This window comes from Lissotriton vulgaris, chromosome 6, assembly GCF_964263255.1.
Source record: "Lissotriton vulgaris chromosome 6, aLisVul1.2, whole genome shotgun sequence".
In the NCBI taxonomy this organism is placed as follows: Eukaryota; Metazoa; Chordata; class Amphibia; order Caudata; family Salamandridae; genus Lissotriton; species Lissotriton vulgaris.
Window position 1 is genome coordinate 1,158,763,812 of NC_141694.1, and position 24,532 is coordinate 1,158,788,343.

Genomic DNA, 24,532 nt, shown 5'->3' on the forward strand with positions numbered 1-24,532 from the left:
TGTCCAGTAGAGTTCGAATGTTGTCAGTTGTAGCGATGAGTGCGGTCTCAGTGCTGTGTTTGGCTCGGAATCTGGGCTGTGAGGAGTCGAGGGATTTGTTGGTTTCGAGGAAGGCGGCGAGTTGGTTGTTGACAGCTTTCTCGATGACTTTGGCCGGGAATGGAAGAAGCGAGATGGGGCGGTAGTTTTTGAGTTCAGTGGGGTCAGCTGTGGGTTTTTTCAGAAGGGCGCTGAGTTCTGCGTGTTTCCAGCTTTCCGGGAAGGTGGCGGAGTTGAGGGAGCAGTTGATGACATCTCGGAGGTGTGGTGCTATGATGGAGTCTGCTTTGTTGAAGATGTGATGAGGGCATGGGTCAGTTGGGAATCCTGAGTGGATGGAGTTCATCAGGCGGATGGTGTCCTCAGTGGAGATTGGGTCCCAGTCGTTGAGGATGTTCAAGGGAGGTGAAGGTCCTGCAGAAGGTTGGGTGGGTTGGTCTCCGGGTCGGTTGTCGAAGCTGTTGTGGATGTCTGCGATTTTGTTGTGGAAGAAGGAAGCTAGGGAGTCGCAGAGGGCTTGGGAGGGGGTGATGTCGTTGGAGTTGGCTGATGGGTTGGTAAATTCTTTGACGATGTTGAATAGTTCCTTGCTGTTGTGGGCGTTGTTGTCTAGTCGGTCTTTGAATGCGGCTTTCTTGGCAGACCGGATTAGTTGGTGGTGTATGCGGGTGGCGTTTTTGAAGGCTTCCCTGGTACTGGTGTTTGGGTCTTTTTTCCAGGCCTTCCCGAGGGAGCGACAGAGTTTCTTAGATTTCTTAAGATCATCGTTGAACCAGGAGGCGTTTTTGCTGCCTAGTTTGATTTGACGTTTTTTCAACGGTGCTAGGATGTCGGCGCTGTTGGATAGCCATTGAGTGAGGTTAATGGCTGCTTGGTCGGGGTTTGGGGAGTGGGCGGGGGGGGTTTAGAAGAAGGGATGAGGAGATCTGGTCGACGGTGATTTTGTTCCAATTTCTTCGCAGGGTGGATTGAGGATGGTTGTGGATTGTGGTCTTATTGTAGATAAAGTGGACGCAGCTGTGGTGTGACTGAATGAGACATGTTTGCTGGAGGTGAAGATAGGGTCGAGTGTGTGACCTGCAATGTGGATGGGGGTAGTGACCAGTTGTTTGAGTCCGAGGTCGGCGAGATTGTCCAGAAGGGTGGTGGCGCTGCTGTCATTGCTCTTTTCCAGGTGAAAATTGAGGTCTCCCAGTAGAATGTAGTCCTCGGAGGGGAGGGCGTGTGGGGTGATAAAGTCAATGATGTCGTCACTGAATTGTGCACGTGGTCCTGGAGGCCAGTAGAGGAGGGTGCCTCTGAGTGTGGTCTTGGGGTCGGTGTGGATCTGGAAGTGGAGGTGTTCGGCGTAAGTAAGGTTGACGTCTGAGCTGGTTGAGATGCGGATGGAGTTCTTATGGACGATAGCGATGCCTCCTCCTGTTTGCTTGATGCGGTCCTTACGGATGATCTTGTATCCTTCCGGGATGGCAATGGTGATGTCTGGGGCTGAAGAGGCATTCATCCATGTTTCTGTTAGGAAGGCGACGTCCGGAGAGATGTTGTCTAGTAGGTTCCAGAGGTCGATGGCGTGTCTGTGGACCAAGCGGGTGTTGAGCAGGATGCATTTTAGGTGGTTGGTGTCGGGTCTCTGTTTGGTGTTGGTGGATGAGGAGTTGGTTTTGGTGACGTCGAACTTGCAGGAGTTGCAAGAGAAGGGTCCATGGGTGCGTCCAGGAGCGGCCTGGACGCAGTTGGGGGAACGGCCGGGATTAAGGGCTAGGAGGGTGGTGGCATCATAGGTGATGCGAGTGGGCTGGGCATTGCGGGAGCCAGGGGGTCTGGCGCTGGGCGCGGGCTTGGCGTGGACGGGCGTAGACGGGCTTACCTTTGGCGCACCTTCGGCGCGGCCGCAGCGCGTGGACGCTGCGCGTTGGGGCATCAGTCATAAATGGTTACTTGAAATGATTAGATTTTGTCTATTCAATAATATTTTTATGTTCAGCAGCCAATTATATCAGCAAACCAGAGGTGTAGCCATGGGGCCAGTTTCTCACCAAGCTATGCCTGTTTACATATGGGCATGTGGGAGAAACTGGTCCTCATGGAGGAACATGAGCAACACATGCATAAAAATGTAAAGATGTGGTTACGTTATATCGATGACCTGTGTGTAGTGTGGAATGGATCTGCTGAAGAGGCAAATAAGTTTGTGGAGGAAATCAATGTTAATAATGTAAATTTACAATTTGCTCCAACAATTAGCAAACCTAGCATTGAATTTCTAGACACAGAAGTATATATTGAAAATAACAAAATCGAACCTCGTCTATCCAGGAAGAAAACCGCTGGAAATTCCACATTGCATGCAAGTAGTTCGCATCCCAAACACTTAATAAACAGCATTCCCTATGGGGAAATGTTATGTTTGCGACTGATTTGTAGTAACAGTGAAGACTTAAGGGTAGCGCAACTTGATAGCAAAACTCGATTTCAACAGAGGGGTTACTCGATCAATGTAATTGAAAAAGCGAACACCAAATCAATGCAAGTGAGTAGAGACGAGGCACTGCAGGAAAAAAACATCAAAACAGTAACCAGCAATACCGAATCGAGCAATAAAGAATTCAGGTTGATAATAAAGTATAGTAAACAACACAAGTCACTTGACAAGATCATTCAGCAAAACTGGCCACTGGTGAGGAGTAATTCAGTGATTAGACCCCTGCTACCGCAGATGGTGTCCGGATTTTACAGATGTAAAACTTGTAAAGCCTGTTCCCATGGTATCAATAGGAATACCTATCAAACACCATTCAGTGAGAAAATTGTCAAAATTTAGAAACTTTTGACATGTAAAACAGAGTTTGCTGTCTATGTACTGATGTGCCCTTGTGGCCTTCAGTACACAGGCAGCACCAAATTGCCTGTACATAAACAGGTGTTGCAACATTTGAGAGCCATCACGAACCAGGTGGCACGTCACTTCAAGGAATTTCATGCATCCAATAATTCTGACTTGAAGTATTATGTTATTGACGCAGTCCCCCCCAGCAGGAGAGGAGGTGATCGTGAAAGTACATTAAGTAAATTAGAAACTCACTACATCCTACAATTAGATTCTAAACATCCGGGGGGGCTAAATGCCACGGAGGATCTTCATACATGTCTTACATAAACACAGAAATAACAAACTGAATAATAGGAACACACAATCAGGCCTATAACTTTAATAACAAATCTTAATCGGGAAGTCTTTTTTTATATAGGTTTTAGCCCCCTGAAATTTTTTATAGAAATCTTTTAGGAATTTTCTAGCAGTGGTAACATTTTAACTTTCAGTAGGAGAGTTTTGAATTGATATGAAAAATAATGTTTATATTGATCATTGGATATTTATAAGATCTTAAACCTTTTATTTGAAGGGGAGATGTTCATTTAACTATTTATTTATTTATTCATTCATATATTTATTACAATCATTTTAATATATCCTTTGCAAATTTGCACTATCTCTATGTATCATGAGGATAGAATATCTTTGATACACTGAAATAAATTATCACTGGTCCAAATTCAATGAAAGGGGTGGTCAAGAACTAAAATTAAAATTAAAAGATCAGTAAAGCCTATATATCAATCCAGAATATGTATGACTAATGTACTTCGGGTTAAAGTAGCACACTGAGGACATTTATAAATGACATTTTGATGAAAAACTATGCAAGACAGACCCTCAATTAGCCATCAATGAGACTAATAGATTGAACTTTAAACTGTATATACACTTTTTTAAGGACATTTTGCACAACACTTAAGCACTTTATGTATTTTTTGCACATTTGGGTTAGGAGTTCACAATGTTGTCAAAGTATATAGAGGAAGAAGACACAAATCAACAAGGGATTGAACAAGTTATCATATGTTCAAGCAATTGAAAACAGGGTAAAGCATGATTGTCTGGTATTTTACCAATATTATGGAAAATCAATGCACATACCAAATCATCATTTGATATACTCAATCAACGTTTTAAAGCTTCATGATATTTATTGAAATGTATTTTATAAATTGTAATAATTATGATTGCTTGGAAATTTGTATTTTGACATGATGAGGAATTGAATATTATAAGTCTGTTTTCCATGTCTATTTGGATTAACAACATGTGACCAATTTTTGAGGCACTGTCACTTTAAATATTGCACTAGTACAACTTGCCACTGTCATGTGATCAAGGCTCAAGAGAGCCGAAACGCGTAATGGCGACTGGCGAGGAGGAATAAAATTATCTTTGCACGATATTTGGGTCGGTGTCCGTCTTTGGAGGCAAGCCTTCATCATACGGAAGGGGGCAATATATATGCAAAAAAGAAGGAGAGAACTCTGGGTAGTTCCCATGTTTAGGTGGAAGGCAGCTCCTGTATAGAGCAGCCTCAACACCAGTGACACTTTAAATTTGCTCACCTCAAATGTCTGCTTTTCTATCAAAGTTTTTAGGCATAGGATAAGCACAGTGCTATCCACGTCGCGATAGAAATGGTCAAAGTCTTTTGCCATTTGTACAGCAAAGTCTTTAAGCATGGGATTAGCACAGTGCTATCCACGCCGAGCTGTAAAATTACAAAAGCCATTTACCACTCCAGGCACAATATTACAGCTTTGGATTGGTAAAATACAATCCAAGCCAACCTGAAATGAATAAAAGCAACCCCTGACACGTGTTTCGCTGTCATTACAGCTGTTCAGAGAGGTTCATCTTTGTCCAGACACAAGGGAGCACCCAGTATAAGTCAAAACAAAACCATTGCAGGCATAGAGTGATGCCTAAATTATGCAAAAAAGAAGAAGAGAACTATGGGTAGTTTCCAAGTTTAGGTGGAAGGCAGCTCCTGTATAGAGCACCCTCAATACCAGGCTAGAGAAAGAGATGACTTACTGAAAATCAAGGAGAGCATTATCTCTACATCAGAGAAAGTAAGATTTGTGACAACATACAGTAACAAAGCATATGAGATAAGAAAATGCTTAGACAAACATTGGAGTATACTAAGAACAGACTTGGATTTAGAAAAAAAAGTGAGTAATTCACCACAGATTACATTTAGAAAAGGGCAATCATTTAAGGATATGGTCAGTCCAGCTATGCTACCTAAACCTGCCAAAATAACAACTGGGGCGGTGAAGGGGTTTTATGTTTGTGGAAAATGTAAGGCCTGCAAGTACAGCTCCAGTTGTAAATCTGTTAAGCTATCAGCTAATTGTGGTCCTTTCAAAATCCAAAAGCATGTTTCGTGTGACACGGAATATGCGGTGTATGCCCTTAGGTGCCCATGTAATTTGTATTATATTGGCAGTACAATATATAAGGCCAAAAAAAGAGTTTGAGCACCTAAGGGCAATCAATCATCATGACAAACAATATCCTATTGCTCGTCACTTCTTCAACAAACACAAACACAATACAAGTCTCCTCTCATTTGTAGTACTATACTGCATCCCTAGAAGGGAGCGAGGAGGTGACAGATTGAAGGAGTTAAGGAAATTAGAATCAAGAATGATAATTACATTTCAAACACTGTACCCATCAGGACACAATGGAGATGAGGCATTAGCGGTCCATCTCGGTTGAAACATGTGTCTAGAGTTGGTTTTTATGATGTTCTATGTAATGAATTTGCTGCAAACTGATTTTAATATTGTGAAGAGACATTAGAATGAATTTTAATGGGTTTACTCTCTCATTTCAGATTATTGATGGATGATCATTCTTGGATGCTAAAGAGCAAAAGTATCTGATTTGTACACTCTGTGGAGTATAAGTTGTTATGGTTACGGAAGTTAATTTGCATTGGATTATTGAGAGCATTGATACAATCTCCATGAGGGAATGGTGGATCAAGGCCCACTTGGGCAAAATCTCTGTGTCGATTTTGATTTGGAATGTGGAACTTGCTATCACTGAATGGACTTGCTCAATATTGGGATCTTTCATTGGTGAGAGTCGCAATTCTGATATGGAATGACAATCAAATTCCGTATGAACAATGAAGCTCGGACTGTATTCCAAATGGATACAAACTAAGTCTAAGCCCACTGGGGCTCAATGTCGAGCAGACTAAAATTTGCGACCTCGGACGGAATATGAGTGACACACGCAGGTTCACATTGATATACACCATGAAGTAATAGTGATATATTGAAATTGTTTGTCTCTATAACTGGATTGTGCCCACAGTGGTGGTATTTATTACAATTGGAGAGGAGTGTGATCAATGCTCATGATATGGTATTCACAGGTAACCATCAATGCAATTATGGGATATGTAGTTCCGAGTAGATTGATGCATCACGAAGATCACTGTGATTCATTAACAGCATGCACAAAAGTATATTTAGAATGCAAACCTTCGAATTAATGATTAAGATTTACGATACAGAGAAAAGGATGTATCGGAAAATGAAGAATTTTGTGAGAGTATGGTTTCACGTTTATTTTCTGTCACATGACGAATGTTCTTTTTTGTATACAACTTTATTGATTGAACACTTACCTTCACTCGTGATCGAGCGGCTGCGGCTGCGAAACGCTTTGGGTGTGATCGCTATTAAAACTTCACCTTAAATGCATTTGGGCCTCAACTTGTTGTCTTTTGGATATGGTATGACAACTTTGTTGTTGGATATATATATATATATATATATATATATATATATATATATATATATTATACTTTCCATAGGTACATCGAATTCCTCCAAACCACGGACGCGGACCACAGAATGTATTTCTTTCAGTGATTTATTAGGATGCCGCCATAACGCATTTCAACTCGCAAGGAGCCTTAATCACATGACATTGTTGCAGTAACTTTTTTCTTGTGCTTACGTGTGCATACAGATAACGTCTGTCATACTTGAATTGTAGTTTTTCAAAGTGTTCTCATAATGCCATGCTAAAAATAGATAACAATGAAAAGATCACCTTTATATCAGTATACGTCAACACCGTTACATTTGCATTATGCAGATAAATATTTCAATAAAAAACTATATATACACACATATTATATATATATATATATATATATATACGTCAACTCCAATCTCCACTCCAGAACCCGGATCCCGGATACCAACACAGGGACTATGACTGCGATTTGTCAAAAACTCCTGTTTATTTGTTCTCGATGACACGTTTTGCCTGTCTCAGCAGGCTTGCTCACACAATAAACACCATTTTAAAATCCCAAGCTTCCGATCACGTGGTCCACTACTCTCACCGATCACGTGGTCCACTACTTTCATAGCAATGGAAGAAAGACTTTGAAACATTCCGTGATTAGACAAACATAACTGACATACCGTGTTGTTAGTTGTATATTCATTGTAAATCTCTTTTTTGCACTAATAATTGATTGTGGCATTATTTATTTTTTTTTATTTTGAAAGTTTTATATAGCGCGGACAAGATCCTTGCGGATATCAGAGCGCTTTACACAGAAGGGGTACATGAGGGAGCATAGTCAGACAGGTAAATCAACTGAGCAAACAGTACATCGTCAGACAGGTAAATCAGAAGGAGCAAACAGTACAATCAAATAAATCATGCATAGGGTGAAATATGAGCTAACGATCGGTGCATTAAAAACAAGTAGAAGTATAATACTGCAATAAAAGGCATACATTCGCTAGTTGATAATAGTCTAAAGAGGCTATTTCTTAGGGTGCTATATGAGCTAACGATCGGTGCATTATAAACAAGTAGAAGTATAATACTGCAATAAAAGGCATACATTCGCTAGTTGATAATAGTCTAAAAAGGCCATTTTTTAGGGTGCTAATACTGCAATAAAAGGCATACATTCGCTAGTTGATAATAGTCTAAAAAGGCCATTTTTTAGGGTGCTATATGAGCTAACGATCGGTGCATTATAAACAAGTAGAAGTATAATACTGCAATAAAAGGCAGACACTCGTTAATTAATAATAGTCTTTCAGTAAATATAAATAATTTGGAGCCTTGTCTTTCCTGTAAATTCAATTTGCAGTCAATGATCCAAGTTATCACACTCCTCGATTTCTACTTGGGTTATAAGTCTTGGCAAGTGCCTAATTCATCCATCGGCTTCCACACAAGCCTATAGGCCATCTACCTATTTATATGTAGTGGGTCGAGAATTTTACATTTTGCCTACACATTGCATACATAATTAAAATCTCCATAAAACATGTAAAATATCATTAAATGTTCCGATATTAAAAACAATATAATACATTTTAAAATCCCTCATACTTATAATCTTTCAAACACTAAAAACATCCAAAACTTTTTTCAAAAATTCAACATTTCAAAGAATTCAAAAAGATTCAAAGAATTCCTCCAGGCGAGTCAAATCGGATAAAGTGCAAGTGCATTGTAAACAAACATCATTTTCATATTGTCCATATATCTGAAGATTAATGTCAACTTTTCGGCCAACATACAAGAAATAGTGTATGGCAAAGTGCAAGTGCTTCTGATCCCTACTAAAATGTGCAAATGCAGACATATAGTCAGTACAATACATGAAATCATAAAGTGCAAGTCCTTTGCCAACCTATAGTCAAATATTTGCCACCAACTAGACCATATTCCACCATGGAATAATATGTAAAGTGCTTGTGCATTTTAAAATATATATTCACAACGACCTCCTTTTATAATCTCCAACGAACTCTCCCTAGTAGTAAAAAGTATACATGTAGTTGTATAAATAAATTTAACTATAATACTATTCTTGCACATTTCAATCCTGACTCTAAATGCTGAAATCATACAATTCACCAATCTGTTAAACAACTTTTTCTCAACACATCTAGCACCATTGTCAATCTTGTTATAAATTAAGGAGCTTATTTGTTTAAAATGAGCCATCTGACTTGGATACTACTAGTGGCCTAAATGTACATGTAGATCCTCGTCTGTTTTCAATCCAGACAGGATTCTAATGTTGAACAAAATAATGTACTTTGATTCCAATTGTCGCAATTTACTATACATTGCCTCCTCTTCTCATTTTAGCCACCTAGTCAACTGCAAAATAAGTTAGATCTTCTAGGTTTTCCTTATGAATCTCATTTATGTGGCCATCCACAGGATAAGTTTTATCATTGTTTTTAACTGCCCGCATGTGTTGGAGTATGCGAACATGAACCATGTGAATAGTGCTTCCTACATATAATTTTGGGCAGGAGCACTGTAAGATGTAAACTACATGGTCACTCTGGCAGTTCAAAAAGCATCTAGTTTTCCATGTGCTCTCCATTAATGGAGACATAACCGATTTAGCATTTTGGGCAATATTATAGGCTTTACACTTTTGACATTTATAAAAACCTGGGTTCGCCCTCAACCAACTCTCCGGTTTTGTTAATTCCAGACTGCTGTCCACCAGCTCTTGACTCATTGACTTAGCCCTTTTGAATGTCACCTGTGGCCTGAATTTTAACACTGTACTGAGCATTGGGTCACTCCTTATCAGGTGCCAGTGTGTACTTACACAGTCTCTCATCCTTGTGTGGTAGGCAATGTACCCGCTGATCAGTCGTATTTCTTCATTGTCCTGCCTTTCGTTCCCTCTATTCCTTCTTTTGGTCCGAGTAGGACATCTCATTTGATACCACTGACCTTCTGTAGTGCTTGGCCACGCCCCCTTCAGAGGCCACGCCCTCTGCCGCCGCCCTACTTAAGACGGTGATCACTAGCGCCGAATACTAAGACTGATTAGAGCTCTTGAGGTGGAAGCCGAGAGCATTTCACTTGTTTTTAAAAAACTGTCACGAAATTCGATTGCCTTTTTAACTTGCTGCACGCTCACTTACTTGCTCAGGTGGTACTCTGTGCAGTGGATTTAGCGCTGCCGAGGCCCCAGAGCTAATCAATCTCTCTCTCACCATCTCGGCGAGCCCGCTGGCCACGCCCCATCAGAGGCCACGCCCCCCGCCGCCGCCCTACTTAAGACGCTGATCACTAGCGCCGAATACTAAGACTGATTAGAGCTCTTGAGGCGGAAGCCGAGAGCGTTTCACTTGTTTTTAAAAAATTGTCACGAAATTCGTTTGCCTTTTTAACTTACTGCACGCTCACTTACTTGCTCAGGTGGTACTCTGTGCAGTGGATTTAGCGCTGCAGAGGCCCCAGAGCTAATCCATCTCTCTCTCGCCATCTCGGCGAGCCCGCTGTCCACGCCCCCTTCAGAGGCCACGCCCCCCTCTGCCGCCCTTCAGACCTATAAGCCATGTGCACCTTTTGGATGCGCAGCGGGCGCGCCGTCTGCGCGCCGAAGGCGTGCCAAAGGAAAGCCCGTCTGCGCCCGTCCGCATCAGGCCGGGCCTTAGGGCAAACCATGCTGACCAACCCATCTCATACTCAGCACAAGCTCTCAAAAACTTACAGCACCTTGCCCCCCCCGGTATCACCTTCTTCTCATAGCCGTATACACACAGCTGGCCTTTCTACTGCTTTACCCTCCCCATGCGGTTGCACCCCTATAGCTACACCGACCAGGTACACCACTTCCATCAGGGTGTCATATTTGAACACCCGCTCTTTAGTAAAACATCGCGAGGACATTTACATCCTGTTGACTAATAACAACCCTGATATACTCCTGTTAACGGAAACTTGGCTAACATCAGAATCCCTCCCTGATATTTTGGTTGCCCTCCCCCCTGACTACTACATCCTTCATGCTGATCGCCCTGGTGACCGGCCCGGGGGTGGAGTGGCAGCCATTATATCTAAGCGCCTGAACCCTACTCTCTCCTACTCCCTCCCCCTCCCTGAGGTGGAGAATCTGCTCATTAGCTTGGAAACTGACACCGGTGCCTTCACCTTCCTTCTCCTATACCGGCCACCACATTCTATGCCATCCTTCTCTACTATCATGAGTGAACAGCTGTCTAATCTACTCATACGACACTCCAGTTTCACCCTTACGGCGACCTGAACTACTGGTTCAATGATACCAACGCCGGCCCTCCCGCCACTGAGGTTTTTGAATCTCTAAACAGCTTAAACCTCACTCAACAGGTCTCCAGACCCACTCACATTAAAGGTCATATACTGGACCAGATCTGGACCTGCAACCTAGCTTTGTCCCTGCCAGTAATATCCCTGTGCGTCTGGTCAGATCATCATTTAGTTGAAACCTCCATCACTGTCGCTGGCCGGATTTCTGCTTCTCTGATGGCTGGCGGCTCCTCTCGGAAATGGAGCACATATGATTCCCAGGGCTTCCTTACCACCCTGGCCGACACCCGCCCAGTCTTCAACCCCACTGACAACCTCGACGTTACAGAAAATGACATCTGTTCCTGGTTGAGGTCAGCCAGCGACCAGTTTGCCCCTCTGACCAAATTCCCCCGCACTAGGCATCACATTTCGCATAGGTGGTTCTCTGACGACCTCAAGCAGCACGAATTGAAAACACGCCAGCTAGAACGAATCTGGAGACGCGACTATTCTAACTCAGCCAGGTTGTCTTACATGGCAGCACGCAAAGAATACAAAACTGCCATCACCCTAGCAAAATCGGAACACTTCTCCAACAGGATCTCGTCTGCGGCTAATAAATCAAAGGAGGTGTTCAAAGTAATGAATGAACTCACCACAGACGGCAGAACCCTCCCAGCCCAGACCCCAACTCAAGAAACCTGCGACACTCTCAACCTCTTCTTTGTGGAAAAAATCATAAAAATCAAAAATTCTATCCCCCCTTCACCCCAGCCACATTCTCTGGACACCTCTTCTAACAATCCCCTGATTCTTACCACTTTCCCGGTTCTGAACTCTACCTCACTAGAGGAACTCACTGCCTGTGTCAAATCCGGCTCTCCTAATGACTGCTGTCCGCCTTCCGTCCTATAGAATGTTTGCCTCAATCTACCTGATTGTATCCTTACCCTGCTGAATGGCTCACTCAGCAGTGGCATCGTCCCCAGCTCTCTCAAAGAGGCCATCCTAGTGCCTCTCCTCAAAAAAACGGGCGCCGACCCCTCAGAACTATCCAATTACCGTCCCATTTCCCTTCTTCCCTACTTTTCTAAATTAACGGAGGCCCATGTCACCTGCTGCCTGTCTAACTTTATTGAATCTTCTTGCTATCTATAACCCAACCAAGCTGGCTTCAGACCTGCCCACTCTACTGAGGCTGTCATTTTGGCAGTCCTGGACACGCTCAGAAGTAATGCGGACGCAGGGATTCCCCAAGCCCTTGTACTCCTGGATCTGTCGGCCGCGTTCGACACGGTGGATCACAACATCCTTCTCAAACCGTGTCGGACAGGCAGGCATCCAGGGCACTGCCCTTAAGTGGGTAGAGTCCTTCCTGACCGGAAGAACACAGGCCGTCCGCCTAGGCCCCTATACTGCAACTAAAACCCCCACGACCTGTGGAGTCCCTCAAGGCTCCTCCCTCTCACCACTTCTGTTTAACCTATACCTCCGGCCCTTGATCCACTCACTCCAGAAATGGGACATCACTGTCTACAATTATGCCGACGATTTACAGATCATCCTACCTCTCAACTCACCTCATGCCACTAACACGTTCCACTCTGTCATGATTCATATCCAACACTGGATGAATTTGAATCAACTAAAACTAAACCCCGGGAAAACCGAGCTCCTACTCCCCGGACTCAGCCACGCTCACTGGGGTTCGCAGCTCTGGCCCTCTGAGCTAGGCCTCCCCCCAGTCCCGGTCAAATCAGTGAAGAGCCTGGGTGTGATTATCGACACCGAACTGTCTCTCAAAGCCCAAGTGGGTGCGGTCATCTCATCCTGTATGTACCAGCTCCGGAAGATCTGCAAAGTTCGCCACTGCTCTCAGTCAGGCCATCATCTCGCTAGTACTCTCCCGTCTGGACTTCTCCAACTCCCTTTATCACGGTCTCCCACAATCTTTGCTGCACCGCCTTCAGGTTGTCCAGAACCAAGCAGCCCGCCTCATTCATAAGACTCCTAGATGGCAATCGGCAAAACCCCTACTTCACATCCTGCATTGGCTACCAATCGGCCAGAGGGCGGCCTTCAAGGTGGCCTGCCTTACATTCAAGGCCCTCCACTACACCGGCCCGGCATTTCTCAAATCCCTCATCACTCCTCATCGACCAACGCGCAACCTCTGTTCAGCCCACCTTCACCTGCTATTCACCCCTAAAGCTAAAACCAAGAAATTCGGTGGTCGTCGCTTTTCCCACCTAGCTCCTGCACTCTGGAATCTTCTCCCTATGTCCATCAAATCCAGCCCTTCCCTCCTGAGCTTCAGAAAAACTCTCAAAACCTATCTTTTCCCACCCCTTGGTTAGTCCACTGTTACCTTTGATTCCCCCTCAATCTCTCACTCTTTCTTACAGCGCCATGAAGCCTAGGTGTCAGTGCGCTCTATAAATTGCACTCTAGATAAGATAAGATAAGATTTAGGACATGAACTTTATAGCCCCTAGCCGAGAATCTCCTAGTCAAGCTATTCTGAGCTTCCTTCAGTGCCTGCCCCTCACTACAATTCTGTTTCATCCTGAGGTGCTCAGCATAAGGGATGCTCATTTTTAATCTATTCGGATGAAAACTACTCACATGTAAGATTGAATTGCCTGCCGTGGTCTTTCTGAATGTGCGTGTATGGAGTATATTACCCTTTACATATACTTCTAGATCTAGGAATGTTACTTGGGACCTACTTATGGTATCTGTTAATTGCAAATTCAATGTATTGTTGTTAAGTTGACTAACAAAGCATTTTGCAGATTCAGCTGATCCTTCCCAGACCACAAAAAGGTAATCAAAAAACCTTTTCCACAAAATCACATTCTGATTTCACTCCCTGGCGTAATCAACCCTGAGCACCTGCTCCTCCCACCAACCTATATGTAAAGTTGCATAGTTGGGTGCGAAGCAGGTGCCCATGGCCATACCGCGAACTTGTCTGTAGGTTTCATTGCCAAACATAAAACAATTATTCTCTAAACACAATCTGCCCATTTCAATCAACATTCTGAAATGCTGGTGAAAGGAAATATGTTGTGTGTTTAAGAAATGACACATGGCGTTCAATCCGGTCTCCATCTCAATGCTCGTATATTAAGATGTTACATCGAGCGTAATTAGCTAAAAAGTATCTTTTCAGACTAGACTTTCAATTTTGCTTAATAAATCTCGGGTATCTTGAATGTATGCAGGAAGTTTTGTGACAAACTCCCGCAGGAAATGATCCCGATATCTAGAAGTTAAAGGCTCCCAATCGCCGAAATTATGGGCCAACCAGGTGGTGTTTCCTTATTTTTTGTGAATTTTAGGGATCAAATATAAGATCGGTGTCACAGGATTATCAACTTTTAGATATAAGTACTCGCCTTGGAATAGAATCCCAAGCCCTCTCCAATGTGTGAGGTCTTTATGGAATTTATTTTTCATTGTGATTTTTCTTCCAAATTATACATTTCTAGAGGCCAGAGGACCACATTGCCCCCTTTGTCTGATTCTCTGACTACTATGTCCTTATTCTTTTTGATTTTTTCCATGACCTGATTATATTTCCTGTCATGGAAACTACTTCCTTTTCCAAAATCCTTATTTGATGTCAGAACTAGATCTTTTAAATCTTTAATACCAGCCTCTGAGAAGAAATCAATCAAATTATTTTGCACATTTGGTACAAAAGTAGATAATGGTCTGAAGTTTGTTTTTACGCCTCTGTATATGTCCAGTCCCAAGACTCCTGCTGTTTCTCTTGTTGTCCCTTGAGGCTGCAATCCCTCTCACTCTCTTTCCAGTTCATGAAGATCAAGCAGGATATTCAAATCTCCCACCTCCAGAGGAGATGTTTTTTCTGGGGGGTTCTGCATGTATTCAGATTTATTTCTTAGGAAGAAGAATTTCCTCAATTGTAGCTTCCGTCCGAACTTGAAAAAGTCAATGCGGGTCTGGCTATAGTCAAAATTAGTTCTCTTTCAGATTGATAGACACAAGGTTGATATATTGTTTTCTTCTTTCTAGAGCATGATATTTGTCAAATTGATTACTGTGGCTGGATTGCAGCTTACTTCCTGGTCTTTGTTCCAGAACGGAGTTCCCTTCCCGTCCCCGTCTGGCTTTGCGCCTCCTTGCTGATTTTTTGTTGTTGTTGATATTGCGCCCTCTTTCTGTTGTTTTTGGTCCGATCTATACCTAAAAAATGAAACTCATCAACTACAGTCGGAGTGACTTCAATGCTCTGGGAGGTGCCTTCACCATTTTCTTTAGAGACTGTCACAGCTCATTTGTGAACATCTTTCAGAGGCACTGTCAGTTCCTGTATTTCAATCTCCTTGTTTTCTTTCTGTCACCACACTTCTGGAAAGTTTCTGCCTCCTAATACTATCAAATCAACGGGCAAAGGTGTATACGTGGCCTATTCGGTAGTTCAGCCTATCTCTTATAGATATAAATACTTATATTTACAGTTTGAACCTTTACCATGCATATGCTTTTACCATTCTTGCTTTAACTACGAAGTTCATTGTAAAGGCGTGCGTGGTAAAGGTATATGCATTTTAAAAAGTGTGTGGTAATGATCAGGTTCCCCTATGCCTAGGGGAGGCGCGCCCTTAGTTGTGTCACCGGTCAGAGCTCCTCCGGGGCAGAAGGGGGTTGAGCGCAGGAGTCAGGTTGGTGACATCATCAGGGGGTGCAGTAGGAACCTGGACGGTCATTTAAGGCTGCACGCCAGGGTTTCCGACCTCTTTGTCCCCTTGGACTGCAAGCAAGTTGTTCCATCAGGACGAGGTGCATCTGTTGGGCAAAGGGCAGGAGATATTTATCCATACGATAGAGGGGGAAATTGCGGAGCACAGTCAGTGCCAGGTGGAGAGGGCGCGGGCGCCAGGGAGCTTCTCCCCCTGTGGCGGAGCACTGACAGTTAACAAAAAATGGGGATGCACAACAATGGAGGTTCAGCGACTGGATCGATCCCAGGAGGGGGTAGGATTGGTGTATAAAAAGGGTAGGCGGGAAGGGGGACTGACCTGCTGGTTGTCATTGACTCTACTGCCCTACCCGCAAGGTATGGAAGGACTGATTAAAACCTTGGGGAGACTGCATGGGTTCAGGTACCCCGGTGGGGTGGTGTGCTAGGGGTCGTCCTGGATTTCAAGCTGTGCAACAGGTTACTGTAGCACATTGGGGCCTGCTGGCACATTGTGCACAGCAGAGTGGGTGCTTGGTGGGCCGCGACGGTCAAGTTCAAGATCAAGTTTAATGCTGTGCCTAATTGCCTTACTGGCTTTGACATGTTGATGCCGCTAAAGTGTGATGTTGAAATATTTCCTATATCCAAGTAAGATAATTGTACTTTCGCATTGGTTTGTGGTTTTGAATTACCTTGTTTGATGTGATTAAAAGGCTACCCTTTGGACAACATACCCTGAGTTCTTGGGTACAGTGGGGCCGGAAGGAAAAGTGAGGGGAGTATGGGAGGAGTGAATGGCACGTTGTGAGCGTACTAAGGTTATCTGTAATGGCATTCATGTTGTAACGGCATGCGTTACAACATAATGCATAGTTTCACCATACATGCATAGTAGTGAGTACAGATTAATAGTAAGTAGATACCGGTAAGGCAGGGTGTTCCAGAGGTAATGTCGATCTTGTGATCTACAGCTGAACCCGTGTGTGTTCGTTTGGCAGTTGTGGATAAGAACAGTAATATAATTTAATCAGACTCCACTGCAGGAATTTTCCTAGAATGTGAGCCAGGTTTAATTCATCCCGACCAGTTAAAGAGGGTTGCACTTTAGAGCATCCCTTAACAAAAAAAGTGTTACGCAATTCATATATGCATTTCAGGTTTTATCATTTTTAGCATGCCCCTTCAGTAGTGACGGTGTAAAATCTATATATAGATTTCACGGAGCAATTAAGACAGGCCAAAGACCTGTACCGCTGAACAACCTTAATGTGCTTACTAAGGGCATAGTCATTAATACGTTCCTTCACTCTGCCAGAATAACAACTGGTAAGTGTTTTTTTTTAAAGCTGACTTCTTAAAAACAATTGCATTTCAGCATACAAATTAAGTAGCCAAAAACGAAAGACGACTTGCTAAAGAACTGGACGTTGGAAATGTTCACGCTTTATAATACAGTACAGATATACACAGTACAGAAATTGCACAGATATAAACATAGTATTTTACTCGCCCTATGTCATATCTATGGTTGCACCTTTCTTAAATCACTCACTAGATGCATCCGCTAGTACCCTTATATTCCACAGATATAAAAGCACCTACAGCCGCTTAACAATAGATTAAGTATTAACCTATTGCTTAATGCATCTACTCCATACATTGTGATAATTTGCTAAAGTTCGTCTGATAGATCCACTCACTACACACACGAGTCGAGCCCATGAGCACCTAGACATGTTGTCAACTGATAACTTCATTCCAGACACAGCAGGCTCCTGTAGCCTCTTGCACTTTCTTCGACCCAACAGAATTGTCTCTCAGCTTTCCTTAGTATGCAAATGCAATTCTGCCGCCTAGTTGCATAATGGATGGGTGGATTTTGGAAATGTAAAGAAAAATTCGGAAATAGAACTCGATACCTTTAATACCTGTTCTGCTTTGGTTTGAGATAGTGAACCATATAATCAAACATCAAACAAGTAAGTAAAAACATGCTCATGAAGCAGAAGGTCTGGGTTTGTGATATGTTTACTTTCACACGTGCATTATCGCGATTCCCACTCCAGAAACATGGTCTATGGTTTGCAAAATGCCATATGGCTGTATTTGGTATTACATCAGGACGAAATGAAGAATGCAGTAATTTCAATAGAGACATTACTTGCTGTTTGTTTGCAGTAGTTGTCAGCGACATGTGCATGTTTTTAGATATTTTTTGTCCAAATATTCCCCATCTCTAATAGCCTCTGGCAGGATTCGCCGTGAGCAGAATTCAAGAGAGTCCTCGCCAGCAAGACACTCACAAGCAGGCATTGAACAGCCAACATCTTCGTCTAAGAATTATTTATAAGGTTTTAAATAGCGCGAACATGACCCTAGAGAGGGTATCAGAGCGCTTTACATAAATATCTTTCAGATACATTATTACTTAAATGGTACCCGAACAGGACAGGGATGCAGGCCTTGAGTGGGCAGCATCCAACTTCGATAGATGTAGGTGATGAATGCCATGTCTAGGTTAATTAAAAATATCTGAATGAATTTGGAGCTAAAGTGCAATCCTTGACGTGTTGTTGCTAAGATCTCCCTGACATATTTCGAAGATATGTGTTCAGCTTATGAACTGCATTACTAAATAAAGGAGACTTTACAGAACACGAATATTTGACAGACCAAACAATAACTCGATTGAAAGATAAAAAATGATATTCTAGATAGTGCCATGCACAATATAACTAGGCAAAGCATTTCCAATGGTAGCTGCATGCTTATGGTGTTGCTAGTCAAGATAGAAATTACATTACACAACAGAGTGAGTATCCTAAACTCGATGGAGTCCGAAAAGGAACAGCAAGAGTATAAAATTGGAGAAAAGGGTAATGTGAAAGCAGTCTGTAGAGATGAACCCACACCTCTGCTGTCAGCCAAGTTTCTTAATATCAGAGACAAAAACTGTAACTGGCACACAGCATACACAGAGCGTCTGAGCTTGGTCACCAAGTCATAGACGTGCCATATATGGGAGTTTTCTAATGCAACAACTAATTCAGGCGGTGACTGAAGCCTGGTGGTGAACCAGCTTAGAGCCGACTGCAGTAGGAGTGGACCAACACTTGGATGGGCTACATTGCTCAACGATTTGTAGACTGTGATCAATCTACCCTTCAAAACAGTTTGGGGAGGAAACTGGATTATTCTCTTCTTCCCCTGAAAATCTGGAGGTGGACTATGCTCGTTCCCACTTTATTCCAAAATAGGAAGGTTTCCGCGCTCTTTTCATGGTAGCCTGCTTGGGAAGAAAGGGGGAGAGATCTGTGAACAACAATTGACAGACCTCTGACCAGAAAGCCTTCACACAGCTGAGTGTGGCCATGGGCTGCTGTTCAGCTGACCTGTGCGCCTAGGATGGTAGGAAGAAGAGAGGCACGGAGAAAACTGGGCATAAGCGAATTTAAGATGATTTTGAAGTTTGGTTTAAAAATGTAATTCCTCTGCATCACCACTCATATAAATCTGTGAATCCAGTGGTCCACGCTGGCTTAAACATTACACTTTTTTATTACGTTTTTGTTTGTGCAGCACGGACTCAATGCGAGGGGGGCAGAAACGTGCCAAACCTTCAACGAATTTCCAGGGCAACAACAGTTTTATCCCAATAGAGACTGCTTGTACTGAGGGCTGCACAGTAGAACTGTACAAAATGTTGAGTGGAATCTCATCGCTGACCTCGATTACTGAACCACCTTTAGCTCGTTCTTCCCTTACACCGACTGCATTGTTGTTTTTTTTCTGAAGACATAGTTGGTTCAAGCAGAAATGTCTCACTTTAATGGACTGTAAAACGGGAATAGTATACAAGTTAATTTACTCTCGTGAACAGAGGTAAAAATGGGATCTCGAAATTAAATACATGTTGAGATTCCTGATTTTCATATTTCCCTCTCTCGTGAGGAACGAGCAAAACCCATGTTTCTAGTGAGAAATATTATACAACTTCGCTCACCCCTTCTATATGGAGCCCTACATCCAGAAGTGTAGCAAGGATGCCAAAGCCTCTGGTGCAAGCAAGGAAAATAAATGACCCCTTTGACTGCTGTTGGGGTAGTAAAATACAGAAACTATTAGATTTCAATGAGCCCCTCAGGGCCCCGGTGCCACTGCACCAGCTGCCCCAATGGCAGCAACGCCCTTACCTAGTTATAATTATCATTATATTATCCTTGTGCATAGCCTATATATATCATTAATGTAAAAAATGTGCCTGCAGTCGCCAAAGTACTTCACCTTCTGCTGCAGGTCATAAGTTGCTTGCTGTGTTACAACATTTTTTCCAGATGAAATATGTGCCATTTTTGTGGAAATTATGGGCCTTATTTATGAGGTTTTGGCGCAGGATAGTTCCTGCAAGGAATCTTGTTGCCCTACGCCAAAAGAAAGGGCAGAAATGCACAGTATCTATAAGATACGCGCATTCCTGTCCTTTTCCCCTGCGCTGGCGTACAATGGGCTGCCATGCGCCAAGACACCCTTACACCATGGTGCATGGGTGTCTGCTTTGTACAGGTGATTGTTTTTGTGCAGGAAGATGCACCTTCTTGCACATAAACAATCACAAGAGGTTTTTTCCTCTTTCTATGTGTGCTGTAGAATGCAGCACAAATAGAAAGCAAAAAATGAAGAGAACTAAGGATTTTTCTCCTTGGTGCGCCTCCCTAGGAACACCACTGGGTTGGCTTTAGAATAAGATGCATTCAGGTTTATGATTCCTAATAAATCTGGAAATGCTCTAGATTGCATGGGTGTTGCGCGGGAACACCCACAGCAATACCCATGAAATGCCCCTTTTGTTCTGCGTTAAAGCGGCACTTATTTACAAGACCATGAAAAACCTTTACGTGGCCTTGTAAATATGCTACAGCACATTGCACCACCAAAACGTCAAAAAAGCGATGCTCAGGTAGATCAAAGGTGCCCCCTGGACCCTCGAAAATGAGGCCCTAGGTGTATTACACAAAATAAACTGGGGTGGCCATCTGCTTGAAAACTGTTCTGGATCCGGAACTACTCCCTCGTGCACCATAGCCATGTGAGTTCCTTGCTCAGTTTACTAATACTCTAGCGTCTACAGTCACGTGGGGAACTTGGTCACGTGGCCCATAATGCTGTGGCTCACACCCAGATTCACAGCTTGTACCAGATATTTTCTGTTCAAAACAATCTCTTGGTCGCAAACAAAGTTATGAAAAAGCATAAGCAGCTGAAGGCAAAAACTACATGAAATTTGTAAAACCCAAAAACCACCATCTTTGCAAAATTATTCTAGCACATTGAATATTTTTCTAAGGGCCTATTTATTCTCCAGTCAAACGGGACTCGTGTATTATACTTATTGCCACAGACATTCTCCCAATGAGTGCTTTACATATGACACCCCGGGAATGTATAAGTATGAATTTTTATAAAAGCTTCATGTATAAAATAAAAGGAATTTATTGACAATGTAGGTCTGAAACACAGTCAGAGAGAGGAGGCAGGTAATGGAATCGTAAGTTAGGAAACTCAAGCAAATAATGCATCTCATTAAATGATTTTCTCACGTGATTTTAATTGCAAAGTGTTAATGAGATAGCACTCGAACAAGTGCAAAAAGTACAGGTAATGAGCATCTTTTTCCATTCGCTTTTCAACTCTCTACACATCATTATTGTCACCTAATTAAAATGATTTGCATTTTTATAGATATCAGCGTGTCCCAAGTCATTTCTGACAATCTCATTCAATACATTATTTTATTTGAAAAATAGAGTTTGTGGACCTAGGTTTTATCTATTAATAAAGCTTTTATGAATAGTATATTGTTTCAAAAAATGTATACGTTTGTCATAAATATTGTATATATTCTCCTGCTCTGATGTGCGTAATTGAACTTTAAAGATGCATGGTATAGCGCATCCAGTTGAACAGCAGAACAGCATCTGTGGCACAACCACTAAATACTGTAATATAATACTTTAATGATAAGCACAAGTAAACGTCTACATATAGAAGACAGCATAATATGAATTCTTTAGTTTTACTCCGCCCAATGTGTCATATTTAGACTGTCAGGTCCAAATTACTTAAACTTTACACCAGAGTGCTATTTTTAGCACCATTTTTCAACATGTGAGGTTGTGCCATGTTGCTGCATTTCTGTTTTTTTGTTGTAGGTTGTGTCATGAGGTACAGTAAGTAAGAGGGTTTGGGTGTTCTCTCTTTTTTTTATTGATTATTCATCCACAAAGCAGGTAACCTTCTCTTATGATGGGAAGACATACAGGCACAGGTGTGCGTTTGTGCGCACAATCCCATACTAAGCTCAGGATGGTATTGTGTGCGCGCGGGACCAATCCCTACTGAGGAGGTAGTCAGTCTGTCATGGGCCCTAGTGCAACGAAAGAAATGCCCGCCCGCTGTAGTATAAATTATAAGATACAGCAATAATTAGGATTCTGTATGCCCCGGTGCCACTACATCTGCTGCACCAATGAAAGCTATGCCCCTGGTACTGAGGATGGTAAGGTGATTGCTTGCGCTATGCCATAAGGACCTCTGGGATGCAAGGTGCGTGTGTGCTCCAGTACTGAGATAGGGATGGTAAGGTGTGCCTGTCCTATATTGTGTTGTTGTTGTGCAGCTTTATGTAATGCGGACTCGACCCGAAGGTATCAGAGCGCTTTACATGAACCCCAGCAGCACCACAGACGGACAAGTTCAGTTCTAGGCACACAGTGAGATTAAGTGATTTGCCCAGAATCACAGGATGCTTGAACCTCCCGCCAAACCTCGAAACTGCTTCCCCAGGTTCAAGTTCGGCCGGTCTGCCCGTTAGGTCACATCCTCTTCCTGGGCTCTAGGGCCGTATGTGCAAGGTCCCCGTGCACGCGTTATACCGTACTGAGCTCGAGGATGGTAAGATGGTGCTGAAGTGGACGTCAAGTTCACTGCAGGCTGTATCCCATCTTTGCTGATGACTGATGCCTTCATGTTTTACGCGACTAAGCGAGATGGGCGGGTTTCAGAAGTGGCACTTTAAATAGCGCACACAAAAAATAAGGGGGCAGATTTACAAGCACCATGTGCCACTTTTGCGTCATTTTCCCATGTTAAAATATACGCAAACGTGGCGCAAGGGGCTTGTAAATCTGCCGCAAGGATGTTCACTTTATTTGCCTACCATCAGCAAAACTGATAGAGGTTTAAAATAAATCACATTGTTCCTCGGTAAAACACAGCCCTTCTCAAGGAAAAGAAGCGCAGCTCAAGCACTTCACATCTATTGAGAGGCCAATGCGCTATATTTCCCAGGCAGTCCTACAAACCGGTATTAACATTCCATCTATTTGCTGCGCCTGCCATATTAGAACTAACAACTCGATTTCCATGTGTGTAGCACATGTTCTTGGCCCTGTTAGGCGAACTACAGTAAATGATGCCTACACAATCAATCACAAAACACATGGCCATGTACATAAGGTACGTCATACTTATGGCTACTTGTGTGCATATCCCTATTCTGTGCTCTTACTTGGGGTTTCTTTTAAACATGACAAGCCTTGGAACACCTTGGCTCATAGTCTATTGTGGCCTTGGTGGAATACAGTTCACCGCTTGTAAAAACAGCCATTAGAGGGAAAGAAATAAAGTTCAGTTTCCCTTTTCTGATAAAAAAAATCACATACAATAAAGATTATAGAGTGTTGCTCTATTTGAAGGAGCGTAGTTAGTTTTTGAAAAAGATGGTAACATCACTCAATGGATAGTCAGCCACCTGCCCAGACCGCTTTTGAGCGTTGCAGCAAGTCAGTCTACCTCATATCACATCTAATTTACATAAAGAAACACAAACAAGCAAACAGTTTCTATCATTGACACATCTTTTGTGACGCCTGCTTTACTTTCACACACTTTGCAAGCGCTGATGAAATGCGGAGCTTTAGCACGGTACCTCGTATCTACTGAAGCTGGAGGTCTTCGAGCGGGACTTCTTGCGCAGGTAGACGGAGAAGAACCTGCGCACTGTGAATTTCCTCATGTTCATCTCCATGGCCCCGGAGGCTGTGCCGGGCTGAAATGCCCCTCTTGCCCCGTTTCCTTACATCCACTGTAGGGCGTGCTGCCCCGGCAGCCAGAGGAGCTGCAGCCGCTCTAGAAGCGCATCAGGAGCAGCTGCGCGAGGTGCGCAAGTGGCGCGAGGACGGGTCCATCGGCGTCCTGGATAGGGCTGGCCGTGGCTCGAGCTCGTTCTCACCCTATCCCGCTTTCACTGTTTACATTTCACAGCTGCGCTCCCTCAGGTCCTGGCCTTGCAGCCAATCAGCGCCCGCTCTCCTTGCATGCTCAGCAGCCTCGTGCGGATGATAGCTCAAGCAAAAGCAGGTGTGCGATGACAGGTAGATCTTTCTGGACTATCCCCGCACTTTCGTCCAACCACATAAGAGGTGGTCATCTACGAGCTACCGCTGCCTCTGTCGGAGCACCAGGTGTGGGTGGGGTGGAAGGTGCTTCCGGTCTCTCGCGGAACAGCAGGTGTGGGGATAAAAGCAAATGTGGATTTCTCAGTGCGCTTTTACTCCCGCTGAACGGCAAGTGTACGATGAAAGGTGGGCGTCTCTGTAGTGTCCCCACCCCCACCGCCCTTGCCTTTCCCAAACAGCAGATATGGAATAAGACACGAGCGTCCCTTAGCTATCCACCACGCTCTCGTCGGTCTTCTCCGCGAGAGAGGGCACGGGATGCAGGAACTTTCCCTTTCCAATACTTCC

General features: G+C 43.3%; 1 protein-coding gene across 1 annotated transcript in view; it reads right to left on the bottom strand.

Moving 5' to 3' along the window:
- The window catches only part of LOC147708562 (ribosomal protein S6 kinase alpha-2), a 1,617,317-nt gene extending 1,593,321 nt beyond the window's left edge, over window positions 1-23,996 (bottom strand). The window contains exon 1 of the mRNA XM_086927240.1: window positions 23,716-23,996. Coding sequence (XP_086783366.1) covers window positions 23,716-23,814 — 99 coding nt within the window. The 5' untranslated portion in view covers window positions 23,815-23,996. The remainder of the gene's footprint in view (window positions 1-23,715) is intronic.
- Window positions 23,997-24,532: the final 536 nt, after the last annotated feature.